A 17,005-nucleotide genomic window follows, 5' to 3' on the forward strand; every position below is an offset into this window, starting at 1 on the left:
AGAAGAACATTATTGGAACAAAATGGGTATTCAGAAATAAGTTGAATGAACAAGGTGAAGTAGTCAGAAACAAAGCAAGACTTGTTGCACAAGGTTACAGTCAACAAGAAGGCATTGATTATACTGAAACATTTGCTCCAGTTGCAAGATTGGAAGCAATCAGGTTACTTCTATCCTATGCAGTAAATCATGGCATAATATTATATCAGATGGATGTAAAGAGTGCATTTATCAATGGAGTAATATCAGAAGAAGTGTTTGTCAAGCAACCTCCTGGTTTTGAGGATCTTAAGCATCCTGACCATGTTTACAAACTTAAGAAATCACTATATGGCTTGAAACAAGCTCCCAGAGCTTGGTATGATAGACTAAATAATTTCTTGATCAAAAATGATTTTAAAAGAGGTGACACAACACTCTTCAGGAGGACTCTTGAGGAAGACATTCTTATTGTGCAGATATATGTTGATGATATAATATTTGGTTCCACTAATGCATCTCTTTGCAAGGAATTTTCTAAGTTAATGCAGGATGAATTTGAAATGAGCATGATAGGAGAGTTGAAATTCTTCCTTGGAATTCAAATCAATCAAAGCAAAGATTGAGTATATGTTCATCAAACAAAGTATAATAAGGAGCTTCTGAAGAAGTTCAAGCTGGAAGATTGTAAAGTGATGAACACTCCAATGCATCCAACCTGCACCTTAAGCAAAGAATCAGAAGCTGTATAAAGGTATGATTGGTTCTTTGTTATACCTCACTGCATCTAGGCCAGATATTTTATTCAGTGTATGCTTGTGTGCAAGATTCCAATCAGATCCTAGAGAATCTCATTTAACAGCTGTTAAGAGAATCTTCAGGTATTTGAAAGGAACAACTAATCTTGGACTCCTTTATAGAAAGTCCTTAGATTATCAGTTGGTTGGATTTTGTGATGCTGATTATGCTGGTGATAGGCTTGAAAGAAAATCAACCAGTGGCAACTGCCAGTTTTTGCATGATAATCTAATATCCTGGGCTAGCAAAAGATAAGCAACTATTGCTATGTCTACAACAGAAGCAGAATACATCTCAGCTGCAAGTTGTTGTACACAACTGCTTTGGATGAAACATCAGTTGGAAGACTATCAGATTAATGCTAACAATATTCCCATTTATTGTGATAATACTGCTGCTATTTGTTTGTCAAAGAATCCTATTCTACATTCAAGAGCCAAGCATATTGAAATCAAACACCACTTTATTAGAGACTATGTTCAAAAAGGAATTTTAGATATACAATTCATTGATACTGAACATCAATGGGCTGATATATTTACTAAGCCTTTAACTGTGGAAATATTTGATTTTATAAAGAAAAATTTGAACATCCACTTTGTGTCTGATTAAATTTGCTTGCTTTTGAACTAGAAGTTAGGTCCTGAAGTCTGTTCAGAAGCAATGGTCCATCAGAAGCTCTTTATTGAGGTTCTGAGGAAAATGTGCTTCTGAAGATGACATTAGCATCTGAACTCCAGAAGTTGGATTTTGTGCTCCTGAATAGCAGAGTTAGTGGAAACGTTGGAAGTTACTTTTTAGTAACACCTGTCCCACTAACTTGGCAGTTACTCTGAGAAACTATGACGTGGCTTATGTGTATTGGTGTATAACGTAAGAGGGCAATGATAATTTTAAGCTTTGAATGTACTATCTTGTGCCCCCTATGTCATTAATGTTGTGTTTGTTTGTCCCCTTCTGAATTGCAAACGTTTTACTCAAAACACTTAGACAAATCACACACTACTCACTTTACAACCTACACTTTCCTCTTTTCATTGTATCTCTGTGAAGTCAGCTCATCCTCTCCAAACAAACCTTAGAACCCTAAAAACTTTCTTTAACAACAATGGCATCCTCAATCCCTGTTCCATAATCAAACATGCAAGAAATAGTTCCAGAATCAACTACTCAAGAAACTCCTGCGTATGAAATCAGAGGAAGAACTATGTCCCTAGAGGAATGGGAACTCAACGTTCAGACTGAGAATCCTGTAAATTTCATCTCCCTGGCATATCATGGCTCAAGGTCTGATGGATTACTTCACTATGTTGAATGGTCCAACTTACAAGAACCTAGTGAGGCACTTATGGGTTAGAGCACAAGTTTACGACCGAAAAGCTGCTAAGTTGGAAGAAATGGAGAAAATTCTGATTGATCCTACTCTTGCTGGGAAATCAAGAAAAGAAATGGGTTTGGAACCTTTCACGGTTACAGAAATTAGGTCAAGCATCATGGGAATTCCTGTCTTCATCTCTCAGGAAGTGATTGCATTTGTTATCAGAAGACCATCAAGAGGAAGTTTCACAGATGGTAAAGACAATAGCAACAATAGTCCCTGGAATGAAGTTGTGAACAAGTCAATGTTCAATAGCAGGAAGAAAGGGGCTTACTGTGACTTGACAATGGAAAAGAAGCTGCTCCTGAAGATACAAAACGAAAATCTCCTACCAAAAGGTGGTGGTAGAGATCAACCTTCTTTGGAACACAGAGTCTTCCTTCATTACTTCATCAAGAAGGAAAGTGCAAATGTGCCTAGGTATATCTTCAAGCACATGATCAAAGAGCTCAGGGAAAGCCAGGATAACAGAAGGTGTTGGATTCCCTATGGAAGGTTAATTTCAGAGATTCTTCATCAAGGAAGAATTCTGAAAGTACTTAAGGAGCTCAACATATTCACTGATGATCAGCTTGGTACTGAAACAGGCAAAGTGATCAATGGACAAACCCTCAGGAAGATGAAGCTGATAGAGAAGGGAGCTTTTAAGAAGCTTAGCACAGATCTGAAAGAGTCAGATGTTGTATCTGCTCTAATTGATGGGTTTCCTCCAATCTGCAAGCAAGATCCTCTTGATGTTCAGATGAACTACATTGTGGATCACTTTGAAAATACTGGCAAGACAATCAGGCTGTGTGATGTTCCAGACACCATGTATGGTGGTGCCTTGCCAGTGGCCAAGAGCAAAAAGACAGAGGAAAGCTCTCACAAAGGAAGAGTATCTAGATGATGCTTTTGAAAAACCTCAGAAGAAGAAGGCCAAGAAGGCTAAGAAGGAGAAAATAGTTGGTCCTGTTGTGCCAACTATCTAAGAAGAAGTTTAGGACTTAGATGCTGGTGGGGTCCTGAACAAAAGAACTAGAAGTGGCAAATCTGTTGCCACTTCTCAAACTCAACCTCCGCAACCATCATTACCTCAGAAGAAGAAGAAACCTGCTATCAGGAAGCTAAAGATAGCAGAGTATGTGTCTGAGGATGAAGACGGAGTGTAGCTGCTACTGATCTAGTCACAAGAGAACTGGAGAAGAAGAAGGCTGAAGATGCTACTGCACTTGCAAAGGGGATTGAAGTTCCTGCATCAAGCATAACAAGGGAAAATGCTGGTACTATTGTACAACAAGTTGTGAAAGCTACTGAAGAAGTACAAGAATTGGTGACTTCAGAAGCTGGAAGTTTGCTCATGATTGCTGGTGAGAAGGCTACTGAAGAAGTTCAGAAGGATGATGTTGTTGGTTCAGAAGCTGCTGCTCCTGAAGATGCAAGAGGTAATCCTGATTCTCCACATAATGCTAAGGTTATAGTAGTAGAATCTAGTTCAACCTCTATCTCCAATTCAACTTCCTCAACCTCTTCAGATTTAGATGATGTACCCATAGGCAGAATATTTTCAACCATTCATAAAGGCCTTTCACCATCCACCAAACTCCACAAAAATCCTGCTAATAACACTCCCTATGAGCCTATGTATCCTAGTGTTGATGAAAGAATAGGTAATATGTCTGAGATGAGAAATAAGGTTTGTGAAAGACTACCTCCTAACCATCCTTTCCAACCACCCATGATTGAACCTCTCAGCTTTGTTCCTGCTGATGCAGATGTCATAGGTGAACATGTAGGTCCCGAGTCTTCAAACCTTAACGATGAATCATCATCTCATCCATCTTCAACCAACCAAACTTTAGGAACATCAGTCTTAGAGAATCTGGCCAGTCATTATTCTGGTGAACTACTAGGTGTTGAGCCTAATCTACAGAGAGCCTCTAAGGTAGCTTCTGATGAAGTTACTTTAGAAAGCCCCCAACAACAAGCACCAAACCTACAAATAACCTCAACAACCTGCCCAGCTGTCTCTGTTCCTGAACAGAGCCTCTCAGTTGATATTGAGTCTCTTTCTATTCCTGAAACAATCAGTGAACCTGATTTTATGATCACATCAGAAGCTTCCGATGTTGAGGTTGAGAAATCAAACTCTTCCTCTATTGTGATTGTAAACTATGTTCCTGATAAACCCTCAGAGAGCAATATCCAAACCTCAATCTCCACAAATGACCAACCTTCATCATCAAACTTAGCCATTCAACCTTGTGCTCCTGCCAAAACAAATGTCCCATCTCCACCCACCCTGTTTTTAGATTCTACTATCTTAGCAGATGTGTGTGAGAACATATTTCAAGAGCTCAATAAGCTGATTCAAACTAGGAATAATCTGATTCATAAAGACTGCTATGAGAAGCAATGGAAGAGATTAAAGGAGTGAGTAGACTATGTCCTGACTGAGCTTTATAGAACTTGTATGGATGCTCAAGACTCTGCTCAACAAAAGCTTCAAGATTGGCTGAAGGGAGTCGATAATAATCTGCAAGAAGTAAAAGTTCTAAGAACTTGGGTGCAGACTCCTCTATGCTTAAGGGAAAGAAATGTTACTGATTTCATTCCAGCAGGTATACACCCAAGAGAGTTAAATGTCAACTGGTTGTTAAAGGTGAATGTCAATCCAGTCTCTACAGAACTAGCCTTGCTGCAAAGGAATGCTGAGTTGGAAACTGAAAACAGGCACCTAAGGAAAGAACTTCTTGAGCAGAAGCTACTTCTGATTGAATACAAGTCTTCTACATAAGCTAAGCTGGAAGAAGCAAGAGTTAGGGAAGAGAAATTGATCAAGAGTAATGAAGATTTCAAGAAGGAAATGAAGCAACAGTCTGAAGAAACAAACAAGTTGATGAAACAGATGATGGAAATGTTTCATAAACAAGCCCAACCTTAGATTGCACACCCTTAGCTTGTTTTTAAATCTTTTGTTTGTATCTTTTGTTTGCTTCTGAATTTATGTTTACATGCTTTTGAATTACTGCTCCTGATCAATGATTTTTTTTGCTTCTGAACTGAATTTTGTGCATATATAGAATTTTTCTCACTATCTTTTTCTTATCTCTTTCTTTTTGTCTTTAGTTTTTATACTTTTTGTTGATGACAAAAGGGGGAGTAGATGTATTATATTTATAGGCTCTGAGCCTCATTAATTTAATTTTAATCAAATTAAATTAATAGGACTGTCTTCTTATCTCTTAGTCTATTAATGTGAGAATATTCTGAGTGTTATATCATTTTTTATTGATGAATTTAATTAACATGGATAGAACTCAGGGGGAGCTTACAAACCTCACCTTCAAGTACTATTAGACTCAGGGGGAGCTTACAAACCTCAAACCCTTATAGTCCACTTGTTAATTAGATTAACAACAATTGCACATTTTAAATACTAATTAATGTTTGTCATCATCAAAAATGGGGAGATTGTTGGAACAAAATGTGTTTAACATTACCCTTTGAGAGTTTTGATGATAACAAGGTATTAAAAATTGTCAATTGGATATGCTAATATTTGTTCAAGTGTACAGGACCATAGACAAAAGTTTGATATCTTAAATAGGTTCTGAAAGAACAAAAGAGAGCTAAGGAATCAACAAAAAGGAAGGTTGAAGCATCTGAAGAGAAGTGCTCCTGAAGTATAGTGCTCATGAAGTGATGACGTCATCAGAAGCAAGTTCATCAGAAGCATCTCATCAGAAGCTGAAGATCACCAGAAGCTAAAGTTCATCAGGAGATGCAAGACTTAAAGCTTCAAAGGTTGTTCAATGGATTTAATCTCGTCTAAGCATTGCAGAAGATTGGAAAAGTGAAGCAACATCTATTTTGAAAGGATTTGAAGGCATTGTATGCTTGTTCTTTAAAGAGCGTTGACAAAGTACAATTGTACGAAGTGTACAATCACTACCTCCACTACTATGTTTTTTCTCTTCTACAAGACAAGAAAAACAGCTCTGCCTACAACGATGTTCCTTCACAATTGAAATGGATTTGAAATAGATCCTTCATAGGACAATAACCACATCAGGCAAAAGATCATTGATGATTAATCAAAGCTTCAAACGACTCTATTTTGATGTGCTGGCAATTCACAACGTCTCTTTCACACCTCTATATAAAGGAGTGAAGACTTAGAGATTGGCAAGGACAAAACAACAATTTACAATTGTCAAAACTCTACTGAAATTGTTCTGCAATCAAAAGTTCACTTAGAATTTCTTAACAACTTTCATATCTTGGAAATTCTAGAGTCTTAAAAGTCTGTATCTGATTTGTATTGTGAACACCACTGATTGTATATCAAGTGTTCAACCTCAAACATTTTTCTTTGTAATTCTGTTTGAATAGAAGTCTCTTGCAGTTGTGCTTGAGTATTAGAAGTCTCTTGATTGTGTTCAGGAGCATAGGAAGTCTCTTGCAGTTGTGCTTGAGCAGTTTGAAGTCTTTTGCTAAGTTTAGCAGTGAGCAGTTGTAATTAGATATTACATTTTAGTGAACTCTCCTTGGAAGTGCAAGGGGGACAGGATTACTTCCGGTTTGTGGAAGGAACCTGTATAATTGCTTTGTGTCTTTCTTCTTTCTCTCTCTGTTTTTATCCGCTGCAAGTTAGTCCTGAACATCACTTCAGAAGTAGAACTCTATCTGCTTCTGATTAGTGTTTTCAGCTTAGGAGAAAACGAAGAAAAAGCTAACACAATTAACCCCCTTTTCTTGTGTTATTCTCACCTTCACTTAACACAAACTCAAACGGTGAAGTTACCTTCAAACACAACAACTAACACCTTGCTTACAAGCTTTGGTGTAGTACACTAGAGTATCAAACTCACACACACAGTCCTAAACAAGTATCACAGACGATACAAGAAAGGGTCACAATAAAGGTTCTAAACTTGCATCAACATGATACAAGAGTAGAGCACATGTAGACTCAAAACCCTAAAAATCTAAACTTTTTAGTATGACGGCTTGAATGATGAATTAGGTCTTGAAGTCTTGTTTATATACTGAAGCAGCTCGGGCCAAATATTCTAGTTGGGCTTCAGAACAAAGCAGATCGGTTCAGCTAATCTGCAAAACAGAATTCAGAAACAAATATGGAAAGTCCTAAAATGTCGGAACATCTTTAGGATCGTCCAAAACAAATACAAATATTTCCTAAAATATAAATACTACTTTAGAAATATTTCACAACTGATTCTGTGAAGATATGCACGTTGCTTGGTCAATAAGATAAGGAAATATTGTTTCCTTAAACAATAAAGGGCGCGCGTACAAATTTGCATGAACCCAGGCACACTGAACTGTGCCAGGATGTTGGAACATTGTATCCAACATCTTACAGGGATACCTAAACACATGTTGGAACATTGGTTCCAACAACACGTACAAGGATATTTGTTTTAGCAACAATGCAGCCAATACAAATACTCAACACTTCTTTATCGCACTTTACTTTATTTCTATATAATATTTGTTGTGCTACATTGTCATACTTGTTGTCTTGAACATCACATATTGTCGTACCTGTTATTCAGGACATCACGTAGAACATCTGTCCTACGAGTACTTGAATTCCAAGGTTATTTTTATCTTTAGAAAACAATTTTTGGAATATTTTTTAAAAAATAAAAATTGAGTGAAATTTACTAAATTAACCTTTATATTAAATTGGTTTGATTTAAGGATATATAATTTGTGAAGCATATTGATTCAATCAACGTTCTCTTTTGTGAAGCATATTGTTTCGGTTAGTAAAGAGATGACAAATAGACATGTATTCAACTTTAGCTGCTACCTTAAGGATTTTGATACTATAGTCACCTAAACTTTTTTCTTTTTTTTAAATAACGTCACCTAAACTTTTTGTTATCAATAAATTAGTTTTTTTATTGGTGAGTCTTCCCCTTCTTAGTGGTTGACTTTTCGAATGAAGAAATATTCTCATTGGAGTAAGAAGAAGAAGAAGGAGCTTTGCTCTTCTCCACAGTTGTAAACTGAGAAAATTTTAAAGCTGGTTAAATATGAAAGAAGAAGTAGAAAAAGAAGGAAGCTTTTGCTCAGAGAGTAAAAAAAACGACGTGTTCATAAGCTTTAGAGGCGAGGATACACGCAGCAACTTCACAAGCCATCTTCATGCAGCTCTATGTCGAACCAAAGTTAAAACCTACATCGACTACAACCTTAAAAAAGGTGACAATATCTCAGAAACATTCATGAAGGAAATACAAAATTCCTACGTATCTGTTGTTGTTTTCTCGGAAAACTTTGCATCCTCAACATGGTGCTTAGACGAGCTTACACACATGATGAAGTGTTTGAAACAGAACCAGATCGTTGTTGTACCTGTTTTCTATAACGTTGATCCTTCCCACGTACGGAAGCAGAGTGGTAGTTATATGATTGCTTTTGAGAAGCATGTGTGTAATCTCAACCACTTTAATAAGGTCAATGATTGGCGTGAAGCTTTAACTCAAGCAACTAGTTTGGCTGGATGGGACTCTCGTAAATACATGTATGTTTGTAATTATTTTTATTCTCTCTTATTTTACAAACTTATTGCATTGTATATTGATTGAATTCGATTTGTTAATGAACATATTTACTTGTATGTACTAGATCTAGTAAAGATCTTGTACAAGATTCTACAGATCTGGAAAGAAAAAAAAATGTCGGATCCGAGATTCTCTGCCGTCATTGAATTAACACAATTAGTAACTATGTGACAGTTTAATTGAATTAAAATCTGTTTGACATCTGAATCGTGTTTGATCACCATTTAACGGTCACACAAACACTGACTGCGTGCAGACTGATAGAAAATCAAATTTAAAAAATCACACACAAAGTAAATGTAAAATTTTGGCACATTTCATTGGCAGACAAATTAAGGAATGAAAATGAGGCTGTAATAAATTTGGTTTTGTGTATGCAATATCATTACAGTGCTAACATTTACTTTGTGGTGAAATTCAAAAAGTTGTCTTCGAAATTACTGTTGCAATTTCTGAGACTTTAAAATCAGCAATATCGCGGCTGAATTCAAAACCATATATGTTTCTGGAAGGTATTGCTGGAACTGTGTCAGCTTGAATAAGTATTGTCTTCCTCTTCCATTTTTTAGGCTTGAATCAGAACTCGTGGAAGACATTGTCCAAGACGTTTTGCAAAAACTTCACTGTAAATATCCAAGCGAATCGAAGGGTCTTGTTGGAATTGACAAACACTATGCACATCTTGAATCATTCATGAGAATAGGGTCAAAAGAAGTTGGAATGATTGGAATATGGGGGATGGGCGGCATCGGTAAAACAACCATTGCTGCAGCTATATTTGACCATTTCTCTTCTCAATTTGAAGGATGTTGTTTCTTGGAAAATGTAGGAGATGAATCAGATAGGCATGGATTGAATTTTTTGCATAACAAACTTCTAACAATGCTACTGGAAGAAAATGAAAATTTCCATGTTGGCACAGTCAGAATAGGTTTCAACTATAGTAAGAGCAGGCTTAGTCATAAAAAAGTTCTCATTGTGCTTGACGATGTTAGAACTCCAGAGCAACTAGATTTTCTAGTTGGAGCGCATACCTGCTTGGGACCGGGGAGTAGAGTCATTGTTACAGCTAGAGATAAGCACGCGCTTATTGAACGAGCTCATGAAATATATGAGGTGAAGCCATTAAACTTTCATGAATCTCTTCAGCTTTTCAGTTTAAGTGCTTTCAAGAAAGTGTGCCCAGATATTGGCTATCAGCAGCTATCGGAAAGTGTGGTTAATTATGCAGGTGGCATTCCACTGGCTTTGAAAGTTTTAGGCTCATTATTTTCTTATAAGAGTAAAGAAATATGGCAAAGTACAATGACTAAACTAAAGAAAATTCCCTGTAGGGAAATTCAGAATATCTTAAGACTGAGCTATGATGGGTTAGATGATACAGAGAAAGAAATATTTCTAGACATTGCCTGCTTTCTGAATGGAAAGGATAGACAACATGTGACAAGACTTCTAGATGCTTGTGGTTTCTATGCAGTTCCTGGTTTAGAAACCCTTTTGGAAAAAGCTCTAATTACTTTTTCAAATAATAATCAAGTACAAATGCATGCCTTGATACAAGAAATGGGCCGGGAAATTGTTCGTCAAGAATCTACAAAAGATCCTGGTAGACGCAGTCGATTGTATGATCACCAAGAAGTATATGATGTGCTGAAGAATAACATGGTGAGAGAAATAAGCACTAATAACTTCCCATCATAAATTGTATTGAAATGCAGCAGCATCAGTTAGATTATATGGTTCCATTTACTTACAATTATTATTGTTCTAATTAAATTTCAATTATCAGGGAACCAGTGCAATTGAAGGCATTAGCTTAGATGTGTCCCAAATCAAAGATATGAATTTGAGCTCTGACATTTTTGTGAAGATGATCAACCTAAGATTTCTCAAATTCTACTCTCGGTCGGGTGAGAGATGTAGTATCTCCCTTCCTGCTGGTCTTGAATCATTTTCTAACAAGTTAAGGTACCTCCATTGGAGTGCATATCCTTTGAAGTCTCTACCATCAGGTTTTTCGCCTGAGAAACTTGTTGAGCTTTACATGCCAAACAGCCGCGTTAAAAGATTATGGGAAGGAGTGCAGGTGTGTGGCTTGAAATATATGAATTTTAATTTAAACAGGGTATAATATGTGATTGATGTTTCTTTGATTTGTTACAGGATCTTACCAATTTAAAGGAAATGGATCTCAGCAGTTGTGAGAACTTGATAGAGCTTCCAGATTTCTCCATGGCATCGAATCTCCAAACCGTTAACCTCTCTAGATGTGTAAGGTTGCGTCATGTTCACGCATCTATTTTATCTCTCCAAAAACTTGCCAATTTAAACCTGGTTTGGTGTAAAAAGCTTAAGAGTCTTCTAAGCAATACCCCTTTAAATTCTCTGAGAATTCTCGAGCTCTACGGCTGCTCAAGTCTCAAGGAATTTTCGGTGACATCTGAAGAAATGACATACTTGGATTTAAGATGTACTGCTATCAATGAATTGCCTCCATCAGTTAAGTACCTAGGTAGTCTTATGAACTTGGAGCTGAGTAGCTGTGTGCGCCTTAGAAATCTTCCAAATGAGTTCTCATGCCTGAAATCTCTTGGCCGTCTGGTACTTTCTGATTGCACTCTACTTGACACATCGAATCTGCATCTTCTATTTGATGGCCTGCGTTCTTTAGGATACCTTTGTCTCGACAACTGTTGTAACCTAACTGAACTCCCTCATAATATTAGTCTGTTATCATCATTGTATTATTTATCACTCAGTGGAAGCAATGTGAAGAACATTCCTAAAAGCATCAAGCATCTTTCACAGCTAGAATCTCTTGAATTGTGCAAATGCATGAGCATTCAGTATCTACCAGAACTCCCACCATCCATTGAAGTGTTGGATGTCACCAACTGCACGTCCTTGGAGACCGTTTTCACCTGTCCTGCTATTGATGAACTACTACAAGAGCACAAGGTATTCATTTCCTTCAAAAATTGTGTGGAATTGAATGAATACTCCCGCAATGGTATTATATTAGATGCCCAAGTCAGACTAAAAGAGGCGGCCTATGTTGATGTATCAGCAAAAATAGAAGGGAGTGAGAGTGACCCTTGTTTCTTTTTTAAATCAGAGGCAGCGTCGTCTTATCATCATCCACCAACTGTTATTTGCCCTGGAAGTAGAGTTCCTGACTGGTTTCACTATCGGTCAACTAAATCATCGATAACCATCGAACTTTCAGTCTCACATTCTCCACAATCCAACATATTTGGTTTCATTTTCTGCCTCATTCTTCCTCAATCATTACCAAATGAAAAGAATCTCAATTGGAAAATCGGATGTGAATGCTACATGGAAGGTGGTGAAAACATCAGAAACACAATTATGTGCTCTTTTGCTACAGGATTGGTTTCAGATCATGTGTACCTATGGTATGATGAAAACTTTTGTTTTGACATGTTTAACACAACGGGAAAAAGTAGAACCAATGACGACTATACTGCTTATAAACCAAAGCTTTCATTTAAATTCTTTGTTGAAACCGAGGATAAGATGAATGTGGTGATTAAAGAGTGTGGGATCTGCCAAATCTATGGTTCAGAATATCTTAGTTTTGTTGAACAATTAGGGTTTGAGTTGGAGTTGGGAAATCAGGCAAAAAGATGTAGGGATATTTATGAGTTAGAATCAAGTGAAACAGGAACTCAAGTTGAAGGCTGTTTTGAGAATGAAGATGAACAAAAAGATACATTGCATCAAACAAAGAAACAGAAGGTACTATTTTTCACTCATTTCAACATTGGAGGAAAATATTTGCAATTATTAAGTCTTTTTCATACTATTAACTGTTCTAAGAGTAACAAAAAAGGTTATATTTCTCTCTCAAACATAACTGCAGACTTAGTTAAATGCTACTCCCTCCATCCCATATTGTATAAATAACACTCCCTTGTTGAATTCAGCTCCTCTAAAGTGAAGAATTCATTTTAGAGAGTAAAGTTAGTATAATGGACCACTAATTAACAAATTAAAGGTGAATATTGTAAATATACAATATCAAATCATGAGGTTGTTTAAATAACATCCTTTGAATTTTTTACTTTACACTTCACTCACTTTTGGAGGAGCCAAATTCCTCCCTCATCACCTAAATGTATCACTCTATATATTCAATCAACTACTCTTATATATTAAACCCTGTGAAACATGTGTGATGTAGCTAGAGCTAGAAGAGGCATTATGCAGTGCTCAATGGTAGATAATGATATTGTCCTTGATTCACCATGTGTCACAACCACATCATGTTGTCTTTCGTAGCAACAAGAAGGGTGAATACAAATGTAGGTGCTTTGAATGCTAGAGGTCGCATGATGTTATGGTCAATGATAGATATTGGTGTTGCCATTGATTCTTTGGGTCACCAACACAACAATGGTGGAGTTAATGTTGGGGTGAATCGTACCAGAGCTTTTGGAATGCATCAAAATTCTACTCAACATGTCACAATTGATGAAACAACAATGACTGTGTGCGTCTTATATGTCTTGGAGAGTTGTCTAATGGTTCAACAATGGGGATGTCTCTCAATCTATGTTTCATGTATTTCACAAAGATTGTACTAGTAAGTGGCTCAATATTAGCAAGACATATCCTCTATGTCACATAAATGTTTAGTTTGGAAAAATTTCATTTATGTAAGAAATAGTGTCACTGTGTCAGTAGTTTTGAAGCACTTATTTGCATAACTATATTTGACCAAAGCACTAATAGGAAAAACCAAATTGTTTTGTTTACATTTTCAAAAAAACAAGACAAACAAGTTGAATTTCTCAGAGTCCAAAGTGTCTTCTCAGTCCAACTCAAACCTCTTCCTATAGTTAACAACAAACTCATACACTTCTTTCTCATCAGCAACAGATTTGGAAACACTCTCTCTTTGCTTGCATCTCTTTGCCCAAGCAATCAGTTTTTCACACTCTTCCTCAACTTTGATGTTGCATAATTTCTCATAAGTATAAAACCAACTATGAAAAGGGATCAAAGCAATGTCAACAAACCCAAATGTGTCACCACCAAAATAAGGTTGGTCTCCAAGCACATTCTCTAATTCCTTTAAGCCTTCAATCAACTCCTTCTTTGCCAATTCAATCTCATCTCTCTTTCCAGCCCATATCCTCCCTCCAACATCACCAACCTGCATTTTTTTAATACATTAAAATGAATAAAAATTAGCATATTCTCTTTGCACATTGATGCAACCCAGTCTTTAATAATATGGATACCAATAAGATGAATGATAAATCTATCCATTGATTAAATATCAAGAATGTTTCCTATACTCATATCTCACTAGGAAGGAAAGGATACAAGCAATGTTTTAAAACCTGGACCGGTGATTGACCTGGTCAAGGCATTGGGTCATTGGGTCAGTGGTCAGACCAGTGGGTCACTGGTCAGACCGCATGACTATTAACCCGGTCTATATAAAAAAAAAAAAATATTCATAACTTCCATTAAAGCATCAAACCGATTCGGTTCGGTCCGGGCTGTATTGGTTCACCGGTTGGACCATCGACCTGACCGGGTCACACCGGGTTTCACCGGGATGTTTGCATATCCGGTCCATCAAGCAGACCAAACTGGATACAAGTATTATTACTTAATATCAAAAGTTACTGCTAACAAGTAAGAAATTAGATATTTTTATTTATTTACTGGTAGGTAAAAATATGTTAAGCCATCTCCGTGAGCTTAACTCAGCTGGTAGGGATATTGCATTTTATATGTAGGGACCGGGGTTCGAACCCCAAACACCTCACTTCTCCACAATTAAATTGTATGACCTCTAACCACTAGACTACTTGACAAAAAAAATTATGTTAAGCCATTGAATGAGACACAAAAAACTTTGGTACCTAACAAAACATATCTTCTTGTTGACAAAATCAGCCCAAAATCTTGCTTGAGCTTTCTCATAAGGATCTGAGGGTAGAAATGGAACTGTATCCTTCCAAACCTCATCAATATACTCAACAATAATGATGGAATCAGAAATTGGTTTTCCCTTATGGATAAGAACCGGAATCTTCTTTTGAATTGGATTCATTTGCAAAAGCATTTGGCTCTTGTTTTCAAGATCTTCTTCCTTGTACTCATACTTTATCCCTTTTTCAGCCAATGCTATCCTTGCTCTCATACCAAACATACTAAGCCATTCATCCAATAATATCAACTCCTCTGCCATTGTTAAAGGCAATCACAGAGCTGAGAGAATTGGAATGAACAAGACTTTCAGGAAAACTTGTTGAAAATTTGACATACGTGGTCACTACAATAATTGAACATGTGCAATGCCATTTGCTTAATATAAATATAAGATCTGTCCGTTTGTTTAAAATAAATGAACAATGTTATTTAGTAAGAGATGGATAAAAAAATATAGTAGGTACCACCACTATTAATTATTTTAAAACTTTTGTGTTTTTATCTCTTCAAACGGAAAAAATGCATAGACTAATAAATTGAGAGTTAACTCCAACATTACACATCAAAAAGAGAAAAGAGAGGCATGTACCAAAAAAAAACAGAGAATAAAAAAACATTTATTTATGTGTATAAAAAAGCTATCACAAATTCACTATTTTATCTAAACTCTCACAAAAACTGAAAATTCTATTTTATTAAAGGTATAGTCATCATGTAACAAAAAAAAAAAAAAGGTGTAGTCATCCATGGTCACTTGGATATTTGCTTGTGTATGAAGGATGAAAATTAACATTTATGGTTAAAAAATAAACATGAACTTTGATATGGCACAAAATTTATAGATTTTAAACTATCAACTATATATAGTTATGCAAATTTTCAGGCTTTCAAATAATGTTTTTCATCCTTCAAAAAAAATAAAAAATTATGTTTTTCACATTTTTTTATGAAAAACCTACACTTGGAAAAGAGAGATTTCCTACCTTCGGTGCTCTATATCAGCCTCAAACTTATTATATGATATGATACAAATTTAAAATCTCTGCACTATAAATTTAAATAAAAAAAAAATGCGATGGTCTTATTTTTATTTGAAATAGACAAGACAATAGAATTTTTATTTATTCAATTAATAAATATAGTATTTTTTTTATCTATTTGAATTACATTCCTTACTAATATAATAATATAATTGATTTGAAAAAAAAATTAAGATTGTAACATCCCGCTCGTCAGCTAATGGAAATTTTATCTGATAAATGTATCAGAGGACTAAGATTCATGGAAAGCAAGTATGACAAAAATGTTAAGTGCAAGGGAAGCTAATATTATGTGGTATCAGTTAAATATGGACTTGTGTATCAGTGTCAAGTAAACACGTCTGAGACGAAGGGCATTTAAGTATTTGCGCGCAAGGGAGTATATAAGTGGTTTTGGCACCAAAATATTCATTTTCCCATTTCACTTCTCTCTCTAGGTTTTGGAAAAAACCTTTCTCTCCCCCTTCTCTCTAGGAATTTCGCCTCCCTCTCCTCTCTAAGTCATCCAAACTTCTTTAATACCTGATCAAGCATGGCTTAGCAAGCAAGAAACAAGAGGAAGCATGGATTTAAGCATGGTTTGGTGGGAAAAATGGTGGATCAAGAATGAAGAGGAATCTAGGGTTTGAGCTTGGATCTTGAAGGAAAGCAAGAAAACATGATTAGGTGAGTTCCATAGATAGTTTACCTTCCCTTGGTTGTGTAAATTCATGTTAGAAAGTAGTGATTTATGTTTATGAGAGGTTTTAAACCTTAATGTACATTTGATAAATTCTTGTCAATTACATGTTAGTTTGCCATGAAATATGTTTATAAATGTATATATATGTTGTTGGATGATTATGGTGCATTGCAGGATTAAACTGGACAAGTTTTGGGTCAAAACTGGAAATTTTGTATCTCAGACCCGAAGAGCCACGCTATTAGCGAAATCTACGCTAATAGCGAAATTCTCAGGATGAGCCACGCCCCAGCTGAGCTATTAGCGCAGCTCTCTGGACTTGGCTAACTTGCTTTGGCCTGTTGGACAAGTTCAGGGTTCGTGGTGCATTCCGAAGCTTTTCTTTCAACGTTTTATAACTTTATAACTTCAAAACAACATCTAGGCAATGCACATAACATCAAACGATTCTTGAAATGAGAATCATGGCAAACTTAATAAGAATGGCAAGAGTGAATCAAAAGAGTTTAAGCCGATATTACTCGGGTAGCAATGAATTAAGAAAGGGAATGAATGTAGAGCCTCGACATAGGGTTGAGAA

General features: G+C 36.2%; 2 protein-coding genes across 3 annotated transcripts; one reads left to right on the plus strand and one right to left on the minus strand.

Annotated features, from left to right (window-relative positions):
• The first annotated feature begins 7,897 nt into the window (after positions 1-7,897).
• Positions 7,898-13,463, plus strand: LOC146898819 (disease resistance protein RML1A-like). 2 transcript variants are annotated; one of them, XM_085733102.1, is made up of 5 exons: positions 7,898-8,693; positions 9,303-10,398; positions 10,523-10,819; positions 10,897-12,492; positions 12,938-13,463. In XM_085733102.1, the coding sequence occupies exons 1-5, from the start codon at positions 8,203-8,205 to the stop codon at positions 12,974-12,976; spliced, it is 3,519 nt and encodes a 1,172-aa protein (XP_085589228.1). In that variant the 5' UTR covers positions 7,898-8,202; the 3' UTR covers positions 12,977-13,463. The 2 variants fall into 2 exon arrangements, with proteins under 2 accessions (XP_085589228.1, XP_085589229.1); XM_085733103.1 differs by having other exon boundaries at positions 12,942-13,463.
• Positions 13,438-15,030, minus strand: LOC146898820 (putative glutathione S-transferase parC). The gene is made up of 2 exons (XM_085733104.1): positions 14,639-15,030; positions 13,438-13,912 (listed from the first exon to the last, which is right to left on the minus strand). The coding sequence occupies exons 1-2, from the start codon at positions 14,960-14,962 to the stop codon at positions 13,568-13,570; spliced, it is 669 nt and encodes a 222-aa protein (XP_085589230.1). The 5' UTR covers positions 14,963-15,030; the 3' UTR covers positions 13,438-13,567.
• Between the last annotated feature and the right edge of the window lie 1,975 nt (positions 15,031-17,005).

This window comes from Medicago sativa, chromosome 8 (assembly GCF_051527215.1).
Source record: "Medicago sativa cultivar Bolivia chromosome 8, Bolivia_mono, whole genome shotgun sequence".
In the NCBI taxonomy this organism is placed as follows: Eukaryota; Viridiplantae; Streptophyta; class Magnoliopsida; order Fabales; family Fabaceae; genus Medicago; species Medicago sativa.

What these genes read in the sequence shown, in the direction of transcription:
- LOC146898819 (XM_085733102.1), top strand. Translation starts at nt 8,203, where the DNA reads ATGAAAGAAGAAGTAGAAAAAGAAGGAAGCTTTTGCTCAGAGAGTAAA. An exon ending in ATGTGCTGAAGAATAACATG is followed by an intron (nt 10,399 to 10,522) that starts GTGAGAGAAATA and finishes TTCAATTATCAG; the next exon opens with GGAACCAGTGCAATTGAAGG. An exon ending in GATTATGGGAAGGAGTGCAG is followed by an intron (nt 10,820 to 10,896) that starts GTGTGTGGCTTG and finishes GATTTGTTACAG; the next exon opens with GATCTTACCAATTTAAAGGA.
- LOC146898820 (XM_085733104.1), bottom strand. Translation starts at nt 14,962, where the DNA reads ATGGCAGAGGAGTTGATATTATTGGATGAATGGCTTAGTATGTTTGGT. An exon ending in TCAACAAGAAGATATGTTTT is followed by an intron (nt 13,913 to 14,638) that starts GTTAGGTACCAA and finishes AAAAAAATGCAG; the next exon opens with GTTGGTGATGTTGGAGGGAG.